Source organism: Vipera ursinii (assembly GCF_947247035.1).
Source record: "Vipera ursinii genome assembly, chromosome: 7".
Lineage (NCBI taxonomy): Eukaryota > Metazoa > Chordata > Lepidosauria > Squamata > Viperidae > Vipera > Vipera ursinii.
The window spans coordinates 69,867,037-69,885,084 of record NC_139521.1 but is presented as its reverse complement, the minus strand read 5'-3'; the positions used below and the strand labels follow the sequence as shown (position 1 = coordinate 69,885,084).

The 18,048-nt window shown below is 44.3% G+C and overlaps 1 protein-coding gene across 1 annotated transcript in view; it reads left to right on the top strand.

Annotated features, from left to right (window-relative positions):
* The window catches only part of FRAS1 (Fraser extracellular matrix complex subunit 1), a 247,286-nt gene that overhangs the window by 188,418 nt on the left and 40,820 nt on the right, over positions 1-18,048 (top strand). The window contains exons 48-52 of the mRNA XM_083368033.1: positions 2,363-2,523; positions 5,232-5,379; positions 7,293-7,498; positions 11,022-11,178; positions 14,174-14,374. Of these exons, the coding sequence (XP_083224159.1) occupies positions 2,363-2,523; positions 5,232-5,379; positions 7,293-7,498; positions 11,022-11,178; positions 14,174-14,374 (873 nt within the window). The remainder of the gene's footprint in view (positions 1-2,362; positions 2,524-5,231; positions 5,380-7,292; positions 7,499-11,021; positions 11,179-14,173; positions 14,375-18,048) is intronic.

The following is an 18,048-nucleotide window of genomic DNA, read 5'->3' as shown; positions in this document are numbered from 1 at the left end:
TTCAGTCCCAGAAGAAGTGGACTGGTAAGACCTGGTGCCTCTTTTGGAAGCAAAAAAAAAAAAGACCCGGTCTTATTTTTGGGGAAACATGGTATACACATGGTCCTTGGCTTACAACCATTTGTTCAGTGACCATTTGAAGTTAGAACACACTGAAAAAAGGGACATGACCACTTTTCACACTTATGACCATTGCAGCATCCCTAGGGTCATGTGATCAGAATTTGGGCGCTCGGCAACTGGCATGTGTTTCTGACAGTTGCATTGTCCCGGGGTTGTGCAGTCACCATTTGTAACCTTCCCAGAAGACTTCTAACAAGCGAAAGAACCCTGATTTCCTTAACCACTACATGATTTACGTAACAGCTCCAGTGATTCGCTTAACAACTGAGGCAAAAAGGTCGTAAAATGGAGCAAAACTGTAGATGAACATTGCTGAGCCTGGGAGGGGGGAGGTCAAGCATGTCATAAGTCTTGAGTACCTTCGTACTCAGAAAAGATCAAAGTCCAGCCCACCTTGAATTCCATTGACTCTTACCTAACGCAAATTTGTTCTTGACGGTTAGTAGTTCAGATTTTCACAGAGAGCTTCAGCTTGCAATAAACCCATATTCGTTTGAACTGCCTTGGCTCCTGATTTCCTATGCTTGACAAAAACTCACTTAACAATTGCCTTGCTTAGAAATTTTGAGCTCAGTTGTGGTCATTAAGACGAGAACTACCTGTACAATGTATGGAATTGGGCTGGTTTCTGTGATGCCCACTTAATGGGAGAAGACTTACATTTAAAGTTAGCCCAGCTGAGCTCTTTGAACTTGTGATTAGTTGGTATTGGTAGAGGTGGGGATGGGGGTGGAATCTGTAAAAAAACCTCTATCTATCTATCTATCTATCTATCTATCTATCTATCTATCTATCTATCTATCTATCTATCTATCTTAATATATTTATCAATCTATCAATATCTCTATCAATATATCAATATCTAAATCTATCATCTATATCAATATTTCTATCAATATCTATATCATTTATATCTATCTGAATATATCAATATATCATATATCTATATATAATGTCAGGACCCACCCCAATGCACATCTTAGGAAAGAAGAACTCTTGGAGACAGGATTGTCCAAGCAGGAACTTTTACTAAAACATGACTGACAGTGGATAATCTGGACAGGATCTGGAAACTGTATCGCAGATTGATTCTTTTAAAGTGTCCCCGAGTAAAAACCCCTCCCCTCAGTCCATTTGGTCAGTCCCGGATCAATTAAGTTTCATGTGTCAAAACCTTCCATGGGAAAAGAGGATTTCCATGCATTTACAACATTTGCTTCCTCCCCTTCAAATTCCAATTGAAGATACAAACCAGAATCTCTTCACACGCACCCCTCTTTCTTTGTTCTTCTCAGTTCAAAGGTTCTTTCCCTGGTCTTTGATGATGGCCTGCAGGCAGGCTGAATAAACAACCTTGCATCTAATGGATAGGGATGGCCAATTAACACCTTCTCTTCTCCTCCTTGGGAATGTCAGAATCCAGTAAGGGGTGAGATTTAGGGTTGCACAGATAGGGGTTTAGGAATGGAATATAAATGGATTCTGACACACACACACACACACTCACACACACACACACACACACACATATATATATATATATATATATATATACACACACACATACATACATATATATACATACATATATATATATATATATACATATATATATATATATACATATATATATATATATATATATATATATATATATATATATATATATGAATATATCAATATCTATATCAATAGATTGATCTATCTATATCAATATCAATATACCTATCAATATATCAATATCTACATCAATATCTAAATCATCTGTATCTATGAATATCTATATCAATATCTCTATCAATATTTATATCTGAATATATCAATCATCTATATGTATATCAATATATCTATATCAATATCTATAACTCAATATCTCTATCCATATCAATATATCAATATATCTCATCTATCAATATATATCAATATCTCTATCTCATCTATCTATCTATCTATCTATCTATCTATCTATCTATCTATCTATCTATCTATCTATCTATCTTATCTGTCTGTCTGTCAATCACATTTCTACACCCTCCATTTCACCTACGTGACTCTGGGCAGTTTATTATACGTATCCAGTTTGATTCCCTTCCATGAAGATGTTCACTTCAGAACAGTTTAAGGCACATAGAAGTAAGGACCCACAGTGTCTTTTGGAAATGTGGTACAAGCAGCAATAATCTTCTCTGCTTTTATTTGAAATTAATTGCTTTCAAATCCTCCTTCGTTTTCCTGCTAGGGATTATCGAAATCCCAATTACGAGGCACGGGTCTGATCTCTCCACTCCTACCTCTGTCTGGTGCGCTACTCGCACATCAGATCCACCATCTGCTACTCCAGGATTTGATTACATTCCCAGCTCCAAGAAGGTTGAATTTCGTCCAGGGAGAACTGAGGAGGTATGGCTATTTTTTTCTAATTGTAATGGAAGGATTAGATCTCAGAGCACATCACAGAAAAATTATTCCGAATGGTCTGTTCCTAGATTGAAAATGTTGCACAGGACCCAGAACCTGGACAAATTTAGGACTGTCAAATGAATGTAGTCCTCTTTGTTTTATTAGGCACCTTGAAATGTGTTTTGATATACTCCAATACATTTCCAAATTATTCTGGTAAGCCTTACTTGGGAAAGGAACTGGTAACCGTCAGCCAATAGCTGTTGGGAGCTATCAAAGAGAATAACAGTGAAATGAACTTGTTTTGCACACACCCTTCCTCCAATTAATCCTCTCTTGAGACCCATCAGCTCAGTGTCATTATGTAGATCAGAATTAAAAAGCTAAGGGCCAAATACAGACATATTTCTTTAGGGAATGCCTGCAAATAGACGATACAATCCATTTCATACAGTGTTTCCCAAACTTGGCAACTTTAATTCCTTACACACAGACAGACAGACAGACAGACAGACAGACACACACACACACACACACACACACACACACACACACACACACACACACACACAGAGGAATTCTGGGAGTTGAAGTCCACACACATCTTAAAGTTGCCAAGGTTGAGGAACAGAAAATCTAACTGTAAGGAAAGCAGGTACTTATAAATGAAAGCTAACACTGTTAATAAAACTAAGGGGCAGGCGATTTTCGACTTACAACAATCTGTTTAGCGACCATTTGGAGTTACAACGGCATTGAAAAAACCCGATTTTTTAAAATTATTATTATTTTAATTCCATTTATATCCCGCCCTTCTCCGAAGACTCAGGGCGGCTTACAAGCTTAGCAGTAGCCTTCATTCTATGTATATGCCTGCTTATTAGGGCTTTCACACACACACCCCAAGCGGCATTATTACTAAGTCAGCTTAATTGCCCCCAACAATCTGGGTCCTCATTTTACCTCCCTCGGAAGGATGGAAGGCTGAGTCAACCTTGAGCCTGGTGGGATGCAAACCTGCACTAATTGCAGGCAGCTGGTGTTATGGCTTTTTTATGGCTGTTTATCCTGCTTCGGACCATTGCAGCATCCTCATGGTCACGTAATCAAAATTCGGACACTTGGCAACTGGCTCATATTTATGACGGTTACAGTGTCCCAGGATCACATGATCTCCTTTTGTGTGACCTTTCTGACGAGCAAAGTCAGTGGGGAAGCCAGATTTACTTAGCAGCCGTGTTGCTAACTTAACAACTGCAGTGATTCACTTAACCACTGTGCCAAGAAAGGTCGTAAAACGGGGGCAAAGCTCGCTGAACAACTCGCTTGGCCGTGAAAAGGCTGCCTGTGTTCTAAAACTGCTTTCTCTTTTCTGCCTGTCTTCCTCTCGCCTACGTTTACACAGGGAGGGTAGCATTTTTTTATATGTAGGGCCATTGGTGGCATCTGGGGGGCATTAGAGGATCTCAAATATATGCAGGGTTGAACCTTGGATGGGAAACCAGCCACAAATCCAGATGCCTCCAGACGTTGTGGGTGCTCCAGCACTGGAGGTTTTGAAGAAGAGATTGGGCAACTGTTCGTGTGAAATGGGTTAGGCCGCAGGGGTGTCAAACTCAATTTCATTGAGGGCCGCATCAGCATTGCGGTTGCCCTCAAGGGGCCAGGTGGGTGTGGCCAGGGTGGGCGTGGCCTACTGGGTGGGCGTGGCTAGAGTGTGTATGGCCTACTGGGTGGGCGTGGCCAGCTCTACATCGTTCGCATCAAGGGTGCCTATGGGGGCCTGGGCAAGAGTGGGAGAGATCTGAGGGTCTCTGGCAGGAGGAGGGTCTCTGGGCCAGGGCCAAGGCAGTGGGGGCCGTTCCCTCACTGTTTCCAGGATGGCTTCGCGGGCCTCATGAAACCACTTCACGGGCCACATCCGGCCCCCGGGCCTTGTGTTTGACACGTCTGGGTTAGGGTCTCCCGCTTGAGCAGGGGGTTGGACTAGAAGACCTCCAAGGTCCTTTCCAACTCTTGCTATTCTGTTATGAAAACATAATGACTGTAGAGCAGAGGTCCCCAACCCTTTGGGCACCAGGGACCGGTTCCGTGGAGAGAGGTTTTTCCGTGGACCGGAGAGTGTGTGGTTTTGTGTGCTGCCTGCATCCCACGGATGGGGCTTTGCTTGTTTGCACGGACCGGTTGCTGGCATGCTGCGGCCCGGTACTGGTCCACGGACCGGGGGTTGGGGACTGCTGCTGTAGAGGAAACAATATGAATATATCCTGAAAGGAATCGTGGACTTCAACTCCCAGAATTCCTGAGCCAGCCAGGCTGAGGGGAAAGGGAAAGGTTTCCAAGCTGAGCCATGCTGGCTCAGGAATTCTGGGAGTTGAAGTCCACGAGTCATAAAAGGGCCAAAGTTGCCTACCCCTGGACTAAGGGTTGAGCCTGACTTCATTATGAAGAGCTAATCTGGTATAGTTATTAAAGTGATAGATTGGAAATGGTCATTGTGAATTCTAATCCTTCCTTAGGCGTGGAGCAGGGTAGATGACTCTCTCTCAGTCCAACCCACCTCACAGGGCTGTTGTTTTGCAGAAACCAGAGAGGAAGCGTTATGTACCGCCACCTTGAGTTGTACGAAACAAAACGGGACCATAAATCAAAGAAAGGTTATATATCTTTATGGAATCTGTTGTTTTATTTCTTTTATCCCCCATTAGTATTGCACCTTGACTATTCTGGATGATGCACAGTCCCCGGTGATTGAAGGGGTGGAGACCTTTGTGGTCTATTTGAGTTCCCCTCAAGGAGCAGAGCTGGCCAAACCTTTTCAAGCGGTGGTGGCCATTAACGACACCTTCCAGGATGGTAAGTAGATGAGCAAATGCTAAATTAATGCCAGTGGAAACCAGGCATACCTGGTTTCACCCAGGCTGCTTTAATGCTTAAGTTGGTTTAGACCAGGGGTAGGCAACCTCGGCTCTTTTATGACTCGGGCACTTCAACTCCCAGAATTCCTGAGCCAGCATGGATCAGCTTGGAAACTCTCCCTTTCCCCTCAGCATGGCTGGCTCAGGAATTCTGGGAGATGAAGTCCACGAGTCATAAAAGAGCCGAGGTTGCCTACCCCTGGTTTAGACTCAAGAGTTGGGAAAGACTGAACGACGTTGGGATTCTGAAGATGGTGTGAGCCTACTGGGTCTGAAATCACAATATATTCTCTTGCCACGGGCAAAGTTGGTGTTGTTCTATCTATTCTATTAAAATCTCAAGTCAGGTGCTCTCTCTGGCTTCAACCCTTCCTGGAAGAAGGTCATGCATTTCTAAGATTGCTGTTAATCTGTGGTTCTGTGAGAATATAATTCAATCATCCTTGAGGCGACATCAGGGATGTTTGTAATGTACAGCAGACTTCTGCGCATTTGCCCGAGAAGGCATTTAGCACATGTGCCCTTAACTCTAAATTGTCTTACACTGGGAATTATGGAGTTCCACAATTGTTGTTACACCATACATTCAGACAGGGGAAAAAAAAAAGATTATTCAAGCAATTTCAAGGCTCTTTTCTTTTATACACAAATGTTCGACATAGAAATTCCCAATTTTGGCCCAGCTTCCACCTAGTGGACTTAACTTCTGCTCAATCCTTTCCTTCAACCCTATATTTATTTTTCTCTTTTTTGGGTTTTTTTATGACCTATAAAGCTCTAAATGGCTAGGGTCCGGATTATCTAAGGCAGGGGTGTCAAACTCAATTTCATTGAGGGCCGCATCAGTATTGCGGTTGCCCTCAAGGGGCCGGGTGGGTGTGGTCTTGGTGGGCGTGGCCTACTGGGTGGGCGTGGCCAGCTCTGCATCGTTGGCATCAAGGGTACCTATGGGGGCCTGGGCAGGAGTGGGACAGATCTGAGGGTCTCTGGCAGGAGGAGGGTCTCTGGGCCAGGGCCAAGGCAGTGGGGGCCGTTCCCTCACTGTTTCCAGGATGGCTTCGCGGGCCACATGAAACCACTTTGCGGGCCGGATCTGGCCCCCCGGGCCTTGTGTTTGACATGTCTGATCTAAGGGAACACCTGCTGCCGGCATCAACTTCCCATCGTCCTGTGCGCTCCCACAGGGAGGGCCTTCTCAGGGTACCGCCGCTTAAGGAATGCCGGCGGGTTATTCCCAGGGGAAGGGCGTTCTCTGTGGGTGCGCCGGCCCTATGGAACCAACTTCCCATGGAACTTAGGACTGCCCCCGACCTTCGTTCATTTCGCCGGGACCTGAAAACTTGGCTCTTCGAGCTGTCTGGCCCAGACTGAGGGGTTGTAATTTTTAATTGGGCTTTAGTTTTAAATTTCAGGGACTTGAATTGATTAATTGTTTTAACTGATTTTGATTTTTGTATGTTATGCTTTTCATTTTCCCTGTAAACCACCCTGAGTCCTACGGGAATAGGGCGGTATATAAATTTAATAAATAATAATAATAATAACATCAAACAATACCCAACACATGTTCCAGCAGAGCTTTCCACAGCCTAAAGCCCTTCAGATGTTGGGCTTACCTTCCACGATACTTGAAAATCTGGTGCTTCTGGAGGACATTGAGTTGAGAAAGGGAACCTTGACTTATTTCATGTTTCTAAAAGTTATGCTGTCTCCTTCCTTCCTTCCTTCCTTCCTTCCTTCCTTCCCTTCCCTTCCCTTCCCTTCCCCTCCTCCTCTTCCTCCTCCTCCTCTCCTTTCTTTTCCCCTTTCTCTACCTTTTCTCTGTCTCCTCCTCCTCCTCTTCCTTCACAGTACCAAACATGAAGTTCAGTAAAGATACCTACTCTGTGAAAGAGAAGGACCGTGTCCTACACGTTCCTGTTATCCGTTCTGGAGACTTAAGCTACGAATCGTCAGTCAGGTGCCATACACAGAGTCAGACCGCAAGGGTCATGGAGGATTTTGAGGAAAGGAGAAACGCTGAAGAATCGCGGGTCACATTTTTGAAAGGGGAGAAGGTGAGTGAATGTAGCTGGCAGAGAACTGAGGGTTTAACGTGGAGAGCCATCAACTTCAAGCCCTTGGCTGAGTTTCAGAACTGCTGCAATCTGTCAGGTCAGACTTGTGGCAAGGAAAACATGTAATTTTTTTTTCCTGGGTAAAGAAACATATGAAATGGAAACGTGGGTTATGACTCAACTTAAATGCATTTTATTCTCTTGAAGAATAAGTCCGTCGAAGACAAATGGACTGGGGGTGGGGTGGGGGGGCTGAGGCACAATTTGTGAAGATATATTCGGCTGTGTCATCTACATTGGCAGAGCTGGGGGTTATTTCTCTTGCAGGCAGATGGTTGGAAGAATTATTAGAAGTTTTATCCTGTGACATATGTTTTAGAGTTTAGGGCGTATGTTTCCTACCTCAAAATGGAAGGAAACTTCTGCTTTTTAAAAATTGTTTATCCCATCCTCATTATTTTTTTATAAATAAATCAGCAGAAATGCCAAATACCTCCTCCTGTTTTCTCCACAACAACAACCCTGCGAGGTGGGCTGGGCTGAGAGAGAGTCTGACTGGCCCAAAGTCACCCAACTGGCTTTCAAGCCTAAAGCAGAACTAGAACTCACAGTCTCCCGACCTTGGCTCTTTCCGCCAGGATCTGAAAACCTGTTTATTTGAACAGGCCGGCCTGGTTTAAGGGTTTGGGGTATTTTTAATTATTTATTGTTAGGGCTTAATTAATCTAATTTCATTTTAACTCTTGTATGTAAAGCTTTTACTGCCCTGTACACCGCCCTGAGTCCTTCAGGAGAAGGGCGGCATAGAAATTCAATTATAAATAAATAAAGTCACCCATTGGCTTTCAGGCCCAAGGCGGGACTAGAACTCACAGTCTCCCGGTGACTGGCCCAAAGTCACCTAGCCAGCTTTCATGCCAAAGGTGGGATTGGAAGTCATAGTATCCTAGTTTCTAGCCTGTTGCTTTCACCACTAGACCAAACTGTCTCTTCCATTAAAGATTTTGGTCACTGTATCACTGAGCTTTGGCCCAGCCCTGGTCTAAGAAGAAATTGGTTCGCTTGATCGCGCTTAAATAATACTTCTGTTTAGCACCTCCTCGGAAGTTGCTGCAGTCAAATCTCTTAACTCTTATTCCCCTCTTAAAATGATTGTTCTTTGACACACATGTTTTGTTTGTTTTTTGTGAGTTAATTTCCTCCAGGAGCTCAACATAATATGTATTTTGCACTCCTTTCTCCTATTTTTCCCACCCACCACAACTAGTCTGTGGGGTAGCATGGCCGTTGAGTGAAGGATGAAAAGACCTAGTTGAGGGAAATCCTGGTGGATCTCTCTGCTTCTTTTTTCATCACCTTTCCATTATTTTTCCATCTTGGGCCTGTGATCATTTAACAGCAGAATAACATAATTTAATGCAGTTAAAACGGGCCCTCAATGAATACTAAGTTCAGGCACGATTAATCTGATCTCTGCTTTCAATTACAGCTGAATGGCTAAATTAAAGGCAAAGCTACAGAGCCTGTACTTCTGCTACTGAGATACTTCCGATCTAATTAAAAGGGACGATTCGGCTAGTTTTGGCAAAGTGGTTCCTTTCTGGTGCTGCCAACAGCCAATGGGACATAAGATAAGGCTCCTTCACGGCCTCATCTGTTTTGTAAACCTCCCCTGCCTAAAGGAAGCCATTGTCAAGCGCTGGGGAAAGCAGGAGATTCAGGCAGTTCAAATGAGTATAAAGATTTATTGCAAGCGTAAGCTCTCTACAAGAATCTGAACTACTAACAGTCAAGGGAAATTAGCGGGAATTAAAAAACAGGAAGGAATTCAAGGTGGGCTGGACTTCGATCTCTTGTGGGCACGCAGGGACTCGTAACTGATGACGCATTTGATTCCTCCCTCGGGCTCAGCCAGGTCATCTCCTACTGCCATTTCCAGCCTCTAGTAGCTTTCGCTGCTCTGAGACGGCCGCTGAATAATTCCTTCTCATAGCCTTGGTTTGAAACAATTTCTTTCAGTGACAACCTGTCATTTTGTTTCTTAGCCATTATTCCCGATTTGTCTTTTATTACCGGTAGTCCTTGGCTTACAGCTACTTGTTTAGTCACCGTTCAAAGTTACAAAAACACTGGGGGGTGGGTGGGAAGAGTGTCAGAGCATGCACACTCTTATTGTGCTGAGGTAACCCAGGAGTAAATACAATAAACAGTGGTTTGTATTAAATGGTGGTTTGTATTACACCATCTACAATATACACTAGAAACAAAATACATAGGAAACGGATGAGAGACAAAGACTCCAGCAAGGCCTTCCCTTTTATACGCAAGCTCTTAAGGCAGGGGTAGGCAACCGTGGCTCTTTTATGACTCGTGGACTTCAACTCCCAGAATTCCTGAGCCAGGAATTCTGGGAGTTGAAGTCCACGAGTCATAAAAGAGCCAAGGTTGCCTACCCCTGTCTTAAAGGGATACAGACTCCTGCTGAGTTATTCTTAACATTGCATCATTCATCTCACGTTATACAAGCTGGTTATCTTCTAAATCATTACCTTGACAAAGTGTTACAACCATTTATCACAGTTACGACCGTTGCAGCAGCCCCATGGTCACATGATCAAAAATTTGAATGCTTGGCAACCTGCATGTACTTATGACAGTTGCGCTGTCCTGTGGTCATGTGATCCCCTTTTACGACCTTCCCATCAGCTTCTGACAAGCAAAGTCAACGGGGGAAGCCAGATTCACTTAACAACCACACGATTCTCTTTAACAACTGCAATGACTCGCTTAATGGCTGTAGCAAAAAGGTCGTAAAATGGGGCACCACTTACTTAACAACTCTGCTGGTTATCAAATTTTGGGGGTCAATTGTGGTCATGAGCTGTAGTCTTATTGTCAGATGCCTTGAAATTTAATTAGCTTTACGGGTAAGTCCTCAACTTACGACAGTTCATTTAGTGACCAAAGTTACAACGGCATTGGAAAAAGTTGACCGATGACCATTTGTCACACTTATGACCTTTGCAGCATCCCCATGGTCACATGATTTATATTCAGATGCTTGATGACTGACTTATATTTATGACGGTTGCAGCGTCCCGGGGTTGCGTGATCCCCTTTTGCGACCGTCTGACAAGCAACGTCAATGGGGAAACCAGATTCCCTTAACAGCCCTGTTGCTAATTTAACAACTGCAGTTATTCAGTTAACAAGTGTGACAAGAAACGTCCTAAAATGGGGCACTTAACAAATTTCTCGCTTTAGCAACATAAATTTTGGACTCAGTTGTGGTCGTAAATTGTGGACTACTTGTACAAGATATCTATGGAGATTCCCAGTCATCCAGGTCAGGGTTGCCCCAAAGGTGCTTTTTCCACGAGGCAACTGGACTTTCTTGTAACTGGAAAGTCCAGTTGCCTCGTGAAAAAAGCACCTTTGGGACGATCTGCATAAGGCTTGCTTTTTAAATTAATGAATTATGCGGACTGCTTCCCAATCGTTACTGTAATATCTTTGACTTTAGGTAAAGAACTGCACTATCATTATTAAGGATGACTCTGCCTTTGAACCGGAGGAGAGATTCCGGATATATCTGAGCGAACCCCAAGGAAACCACTGGAGTGGGGCTACTGTTGGGAAAAATAATAAGGCTTCTGTAGTTATTTCCAATGATGAAGATGGTAAGAAGGATGGGCTCATATTTAAATATGTATTCATCTGAGTTTTATTACAATTGGTTGATTATTAGTTGACTTCTGCTCATCCAGATCTGGTACTTATTTTAAAGCTTAACATAATACTCACTTTTAAGGTTTATTTTTTAAAATTTCATCTTTCTCATGATCCTCTATTAAAGTCTTGCATGTATTCTCTTGTGGATTTGCTGGTTTGCAATCACCCAGGAGCAATGTTTTCTAACTCAAATTACTTAGGCTTTTGACCAATGCTTCTTTCCCAATTGTGGATCAGCTTTTTGACCCAGATAATCAGGGACGCGGTGGCTCAGTGGGTTAGGACGCTGAACCTGTCGATCAGAAGGTCGGCAGTTTGGCGGGTCGAATCCCAAGTGCCGCGTAACAGAGTGAGCGCCTGTTACTCGTCCCAGCTTCTGCCAACCTAGCAGTTCGAAAGCACGTAAAAATACAAGTAGAAAACTAGGGACCACTATGGTGGGAAGGTAACAGCGTTCCGTGCGCCTTTGGCGTCTAGTCATGCCAGCCACATGACCACGGAGACGTCCTCGGACAAGCGCTGGCTCTTCGGCTTTGAAACGGAGATGAGCACCGGCCCCTAGAGTTGGAAACGACTAGCACGCATGTCGTTTACCTTTAATCAGCTAGTAAACTGCGGTCTTCAACACAGGAGTTGAAGATCGGTAATAGGACAAGAAGCAACGGATGGAAACGAATCAAGGAGAGAAGCAACCTAGAACTAAGGAGAAATTTCCTGACAGTGAGAACAATTAACCAGTGGAACGACTTTCCTCCAGAAGTTGTGAATGCTCCAACACTGGAAGTTTTTAAGAAGAGACTGGATAGCCATTTGTCCGAAATGGTATAGGGTTTCCTGCCTGAGCAGGGGGTTGGACTAGATGACCTCCAAGTCTTTTTGTTCTGTTTATTCTACTGGGTCAGTTGCCATAATTGCACAATTGACCTCCACTACAGCAGTACAATTACCTAAGAAAAGATACGTTTGGTTTTAGGAGGCACAGTGTTCTGTACCAGCTTGCTACTGGCCCTGCAGATAAGGCAGGGACAACCCCTTTTACAAGAAGGCAAGAGGCTGGAACTAAGCCTGCCAAATTTATTAACATAAAAACATAAACAGAGCAAAGAGATCAAAGAGAGCAAACACGAACCATGAAACAGGAACTATTCAAACGGTTGCCTTCAGCAAACCAGCCCTCCCACGCATTCCCCTTTTAAACAGTTCAGGGCGTGGCTTCTCTCTGCCTCCTTCCGAGGTGCCCCATTGCCTTCCTCTGTTTACTCCTGATTGACTGCCTCCTGCGTCAGGCGTCCTTGAACAGGGCCAGCTGTGGGTCACCTTCATCCACGCTGTCAGGCTCACACAGCTGGGTCTGTGTCGTGACCAGGTGGGAGGTGCCTGGCTGAGAGCTCTCATCAGCAAGCTCTCCAGCCCCCTCAGCAAGCTCTTCAACACCCCCCTCCTCCTCCTCTGAATCGTCCAACCCAACTGCCGAACCCACAGGCTGACCCTGAATCACAACACACAGTCAGGTGGCTACAGGATGTGCCTTGAAGTAACCTTTTCCCCTTTGAATCCCAAGCCCTGTATCCACCTTCTCTGTTCTGGTAATGCACAGGAAGATGAGCTGAAAAACTCAAGAGATGATGTTCAACAAACATACTTGTTGCTTAACAATCACATGACTACAGGAGTCCTCAACCTATCACCATATTTGAGCCTGGAATGACAGTTGTATGTCATGCTGGTCATGAAGAGGGTCTCGTCACATGATTGCATGTGATTGTATGATGTTTTTTTTGTGGCAGTTGATAAACAAGCACTGCAGTCCTTAAACAAATCTATTGTCTGTAAGGACCTTTTTTTTGTTGGAAACCAGAAATAAATACCAGTTTCTGGCAAAAAAAAAAACAAACCGCACAAATCGCAGTCTTGTGATGACGAGATGCAGCAAATGATTATAAATGTGGACGGGTTGCCGAATGCCGAAATATGACCATGTGACCGTAGGGGGTGTGGCCATTGGAACTTTGAACCTGCCTTTTAAATAGCTTGGAGGAGTCTGTTGTGACTTTGAATGATCGTTAAGTGATCAGTCATAAGTTGAGGACTATCTGTGATATTGAAAAGGCAATTGAATATAGGCATCTGTTTAGCTATTATGTCCAGTTATACCCAATACCCGTGATGTCTAATTGCCTTTCGAAGTCATCACAACATCTTGCCGAATCACATTCCGTAGTTGAATGGATTGTTGTTCTGTTACATGAAGAACAACCTTTTTTCCTCCTATCCCGAATCTCGGTCACTCCGTGCAATTGCTCAGCTAACTTTCTCCAAACCTGCATTAATCTTTGTCATGTCTGTGCTGAACCGTTTTATTTTTAAAACATCTCCACCGATCTTGGCCCTGGAGCCACTTTGAGTACCAAAAAAAAAAAAAAAGTAATAATCAGGAAAAGGATCAGTCAATAAACTTGTCCTTACTTGGCAGAGTCTGTTAAATTTTAGTAAGAGTCTTTAAAATGTTCCTGCTGAAGCAAGTCGTCGCAAAAGTTTAGGATAAGGCTTCGTTTCTTGGCATTAATAATTGGCACTCCAAAAAGAAATAAATCTGAGCTATTACAGACATCTCGGTCTGCAAGATGAGCTAAAACAGCGCTCTCCAACCTTTCCAGCTTTGCAGACCAGCAGCGATGGCGGGGGGGGGAGGAGAGGGGATGGTTCCGCACACACAGCAGTTGAGTGTGCAAGTGCACGCAGCTCCATGTGCGCAAGGGGCATGCATGTGCACCCATCCTCGCGCAAGTGGTGCTGTGTGCACTTGTGCAGCCCGGTTCCAACCTGGCTGCAGCCCTGTACAGGGACACAGCCCAGAGGTTGGTGACCCCTGCGTTAAAATGTTCTTCAATGTCTGAAAACTGATCAAGGTCTTTTTTTCTTTGGCTTCCTCCATAATTCCAGCCCCCACCATTGAGTTTGAAGAAGCTGGGTACCAGGTCCGTGAACCCCCCGGACCGGAAGGAGTTGGCTTCTTAAACGTCAAGGTGATCCGGACGGGAGATCAAAACAGAACCTCGAAAGTTCGCTGCAGCACCCGGGATGGTTCAGCTCAGTCTGGAATTGATTATTACCCAAAGAGCCGAGTCCTCAAGTTTAACCCTGGTACTTTTTTAAAAAAAAAGGATTTATAACATAGGAAGTCCTCAACTTGCAACCACAGTGGGCCTCAACCTTTCTGTTGCTTGAGCGATTCGGGTGTTAAATGCGCTCCGCCTCATTTTGCAGCCTTTTTGCCGTTGTTACTAAGCGAATCGCTGCGGTGGTTAAACGAATCTGGCTTCCCCTGTTGAGTTTGCTTGCCAAAAAGCCAGCTGGGAAGTTTGCAAACGGGAATCACATGATGCTGGGATTTTTGCAACTGTCAGAAATACGGGACAGTTGCCAAGCGTCCAAATTTTGATCACGTGAGCGTGGGGATGCTGCAACGGTCGTCAATGTGAAAAATGGTCATACGGTCACTTTTTCCCAGTGCTGTTGTAACACTGAACGGTCCCTAAACGAACGGTTGTAAGTCGAGGACTACCTGTAAGGGACCTCCCTTTCAGGCGCAAAGGAGTTGGTTGGCTTGTTGTGTTTATCGTGTGCGCCCCCTGGTGGATCTGTAGATGCAGCAAGCAAGGGCCTAAGCCCAGAAAAAGAATTTAAAAAATACTTTTGCCCTTTTAAGCAAAGGCACCAAGATTTAGCTGATTGCTTTGTGCCAGTACGTGAAGCTAATCCTTCTCCGTGCCTCTTAAGACCTTAGCAATCTTGCTGCTTCTGCTGTAAATCTTTGCCATCTGTTTCCTTGGTCCAAATGTTTGGCTCTCCACTTCTTCCCTCAAATCCCTGCAGAATGCACTGGAGCGAGAACAGAAGGGAGGTGCAGGAAAATTCCCACTCATTTCAGTGAAAACGTTAATGGGATGATGACCCCTCATTTAGCAAAATCAGTGGGAATTCACTGTCGTCACTGCAACTAGAGCAAGCCCAGAGTTCTTCCTGTAAGACTCAGATATAGAGACCCCAATAGCTGCCTGCAGAATTGAAAGCCATCCTTTTATACCTCCAAAAAAATTGGACACCACATTGCCTAATTGTGTGACAGCTGAGAAAAATAGGGGTACATAACAAAGTGTGTAACTTTTCCTTTAACGCTCCACAGTTTCCCCATCTGATCCCTAAGGGAAAAAAAACAATACCTTAGGCTTATCTCCAGGCTCCTAGTAGGTTTTATGCCCTGCTTTGATCCCCCTTTCCAACTGGAAGTTGTGACTTCAGCTGCTGGATTGTCCAGTTGTCTTCATGCTAGCTGGAAGTTGGAGATACACCCTATCTAGAAATTCCCAGATTGGGAGAAGATTCTCTGTGCTGTATTTCCTCCAAATCTTTTTGTACCTCACGATTCTTCTCTGCTGTGAGAGATTCCATGGAGGTTGAGGAAGAAGGAAGATAGGAGAAGTCATGATTGACATCTTAAAGACGCGATTCCTTAACCTGTCTTGAAACAGCCTGGGGGGGAAAAAGAGCTTTTAAATCAGGGCTGTCCAACCTGGGCCACTTTAAGAATTGTGGACTTCAACTCCCAGAATTCCCTAGCCAGCTGTGCTGGGTTGCAGGAATTGGGTACATCTAGTTTGATGAAAAGAAGATCTAGGGCAGGGGGTCTTCAAACTTGGCCCTTTTATGACTTGTGGACTTCAACTCCCAGAATTCCTCAGCCAGGCACACTGACTGAGGAATTCTGGGAGTTGAAGTCCACAAGTCATAAAAGGGCCAAGTTTGAAAACACCACCACCCCCCTGGACTAGGGGCAATGGTGGGATTCAAATACGTGAACAACCCGTTCTCTGTGTGGATGCCACTTCCAGAAGTCCATTCTGGGCCTGAGCAACAAAAAAATTAGCTACCGGTTCTGCTGAAGTGGTGCGAGCTGGCTGAATCCCACCACTGACTAGGGGTGATATGATAGCAATATCTAAGGGGCTGCCACAAAGAATAGAGGGTCAACCTATTCTCCAAGACAAGACAAGAAGCAATGGAAGGAAACTAATCAAAGAGAACCAACCTAGAACCAAAGAGAAATTTCCTGACAGCTAGAACAATTAATCAGTGGAACAGTTTGCCTTCAGACATCGATGGCACTCCCATCACTGGAGGTTTTTAAAGAGAAGATTGGACAACCATTTTTCTGAATTGGTATAGGGTTTCCTGCCTAAGCAGAGGGTTAGACTAGAAGACCTCCAAGGCCCCTTCCAACTGTGTTACTTGATCACAAACTTTGCAGAGAATCCTGCAGAAAAGAGGACTGCAGGATTCAGGGTCCTTTATTTTGTCCCCGAATTCTTGGCCCTTAAACGTATTCAAGAAAAGTCTGGCTGAATGTTCCTTTCGGCCGCTGGTAAAATGGACATCTTCTCTCCAGTTCATCATTTATCCATGTTCCTTGATTCTTTTCTTCCTGGTTTCCGCTCCTTCCACTTCCCTGCCTACCCGCAACTCCTGTTCTCCTGCGGGTTTTTCCCAGGAGCACATTTTGCCACCTCATCTTGTGAACCACCTACCTACCCATCACAATCCTAGCGTGGTTGGCCCTACAGAAAATTCAACAAGATCAGCAACTCTGTGCTCATGAGGAAGAACCAAAAAGGAAAAAAAAAAGGCATGCCTGCAAGCAGGAATGCCAGCAGTATATTTGGATCATAGATTTTTATTATAGTCGGACAGGCACCATTAATCCTTGCATGGCATCAGTTAGTAAACCTGCCAGGCAATCAGTCAGGTAGTGTGGTATATTAAAAAAGGAGAAATGATTATGTTTGCTTTTATCTCAAGAGCTTAGTGGAGCTTCTCCAGATGTCTTAGAACTCCAGGATCTTGAATTCCTGGAATTCACCAGGAGAATGCCAGTTGAAAGAGGAATGTTGTAGTGAGAACAGCTTTAATGTTCCTTTAACACCCTAGTTTCCTCCCGTCTTGACTATCGCAATGCACTCTACCTGGAGCTGCCCTTGAAAAGTATCCGAAGGCTCCAATTGGTCTGGAATGCTGCAACCCGCATGGTTTTGTTCAGGCCCATGTGTGCACATGTGTTACCTGTTCTGGCGGAGCTGAATGGCTGCCAATTTGCTTCCAGGTTGAATTCAAGGTGCCGGTTGTCACCTTTCAACTGCATCAGTGCATTAAATTTAAAATGCATTATATGGCTGCATTAATAGAGGGATAGAATCAAGATTACATAAAGTGTTAATACCACTTTATAATGCCACACTTGGAATATTGCATCCAGTTTTGGTCACCAGAATATAAAACAGATTTTGGGACTCTAGAAAGAGTGCAGAGAAGAGCGACAAAGATGATTAGCTGACTGACGGCTAAAACATATAAGGAACGGTGGCTGGAATTGGGTATGTCTGGTTTAATGAAGAGAAGGACAAGGGGGGGTGACATGATAGCAGTCTTCCAATATCTCAGGGGCTGCCCCAGAGAAGAGGGAGTCAAGCTGTTCTCCAAACCATCTGAAGGCAGGACAAGAAGCAACAGATGGAAACTAACCAAAGAGAGAAGCAACCTAGAACTAAGGAGAAATTTCCTGACAGTGAGAACAATTAATCAGTAGAACGACTTGCCTCCAGAAGCTGTGGGTGCTCCAACTACTGGAGGTTTTCAAGAAGAGATTGGACAGCCATTTGTCTGAAATGGCATAAGGTTTCCTGCTTGAGCAGGGCGTTGGACTAGAAGACCTTCAAGGTCCCTTCCAACTCTGTTATTCTTTGACATAGCTTGGGACCAGGTTA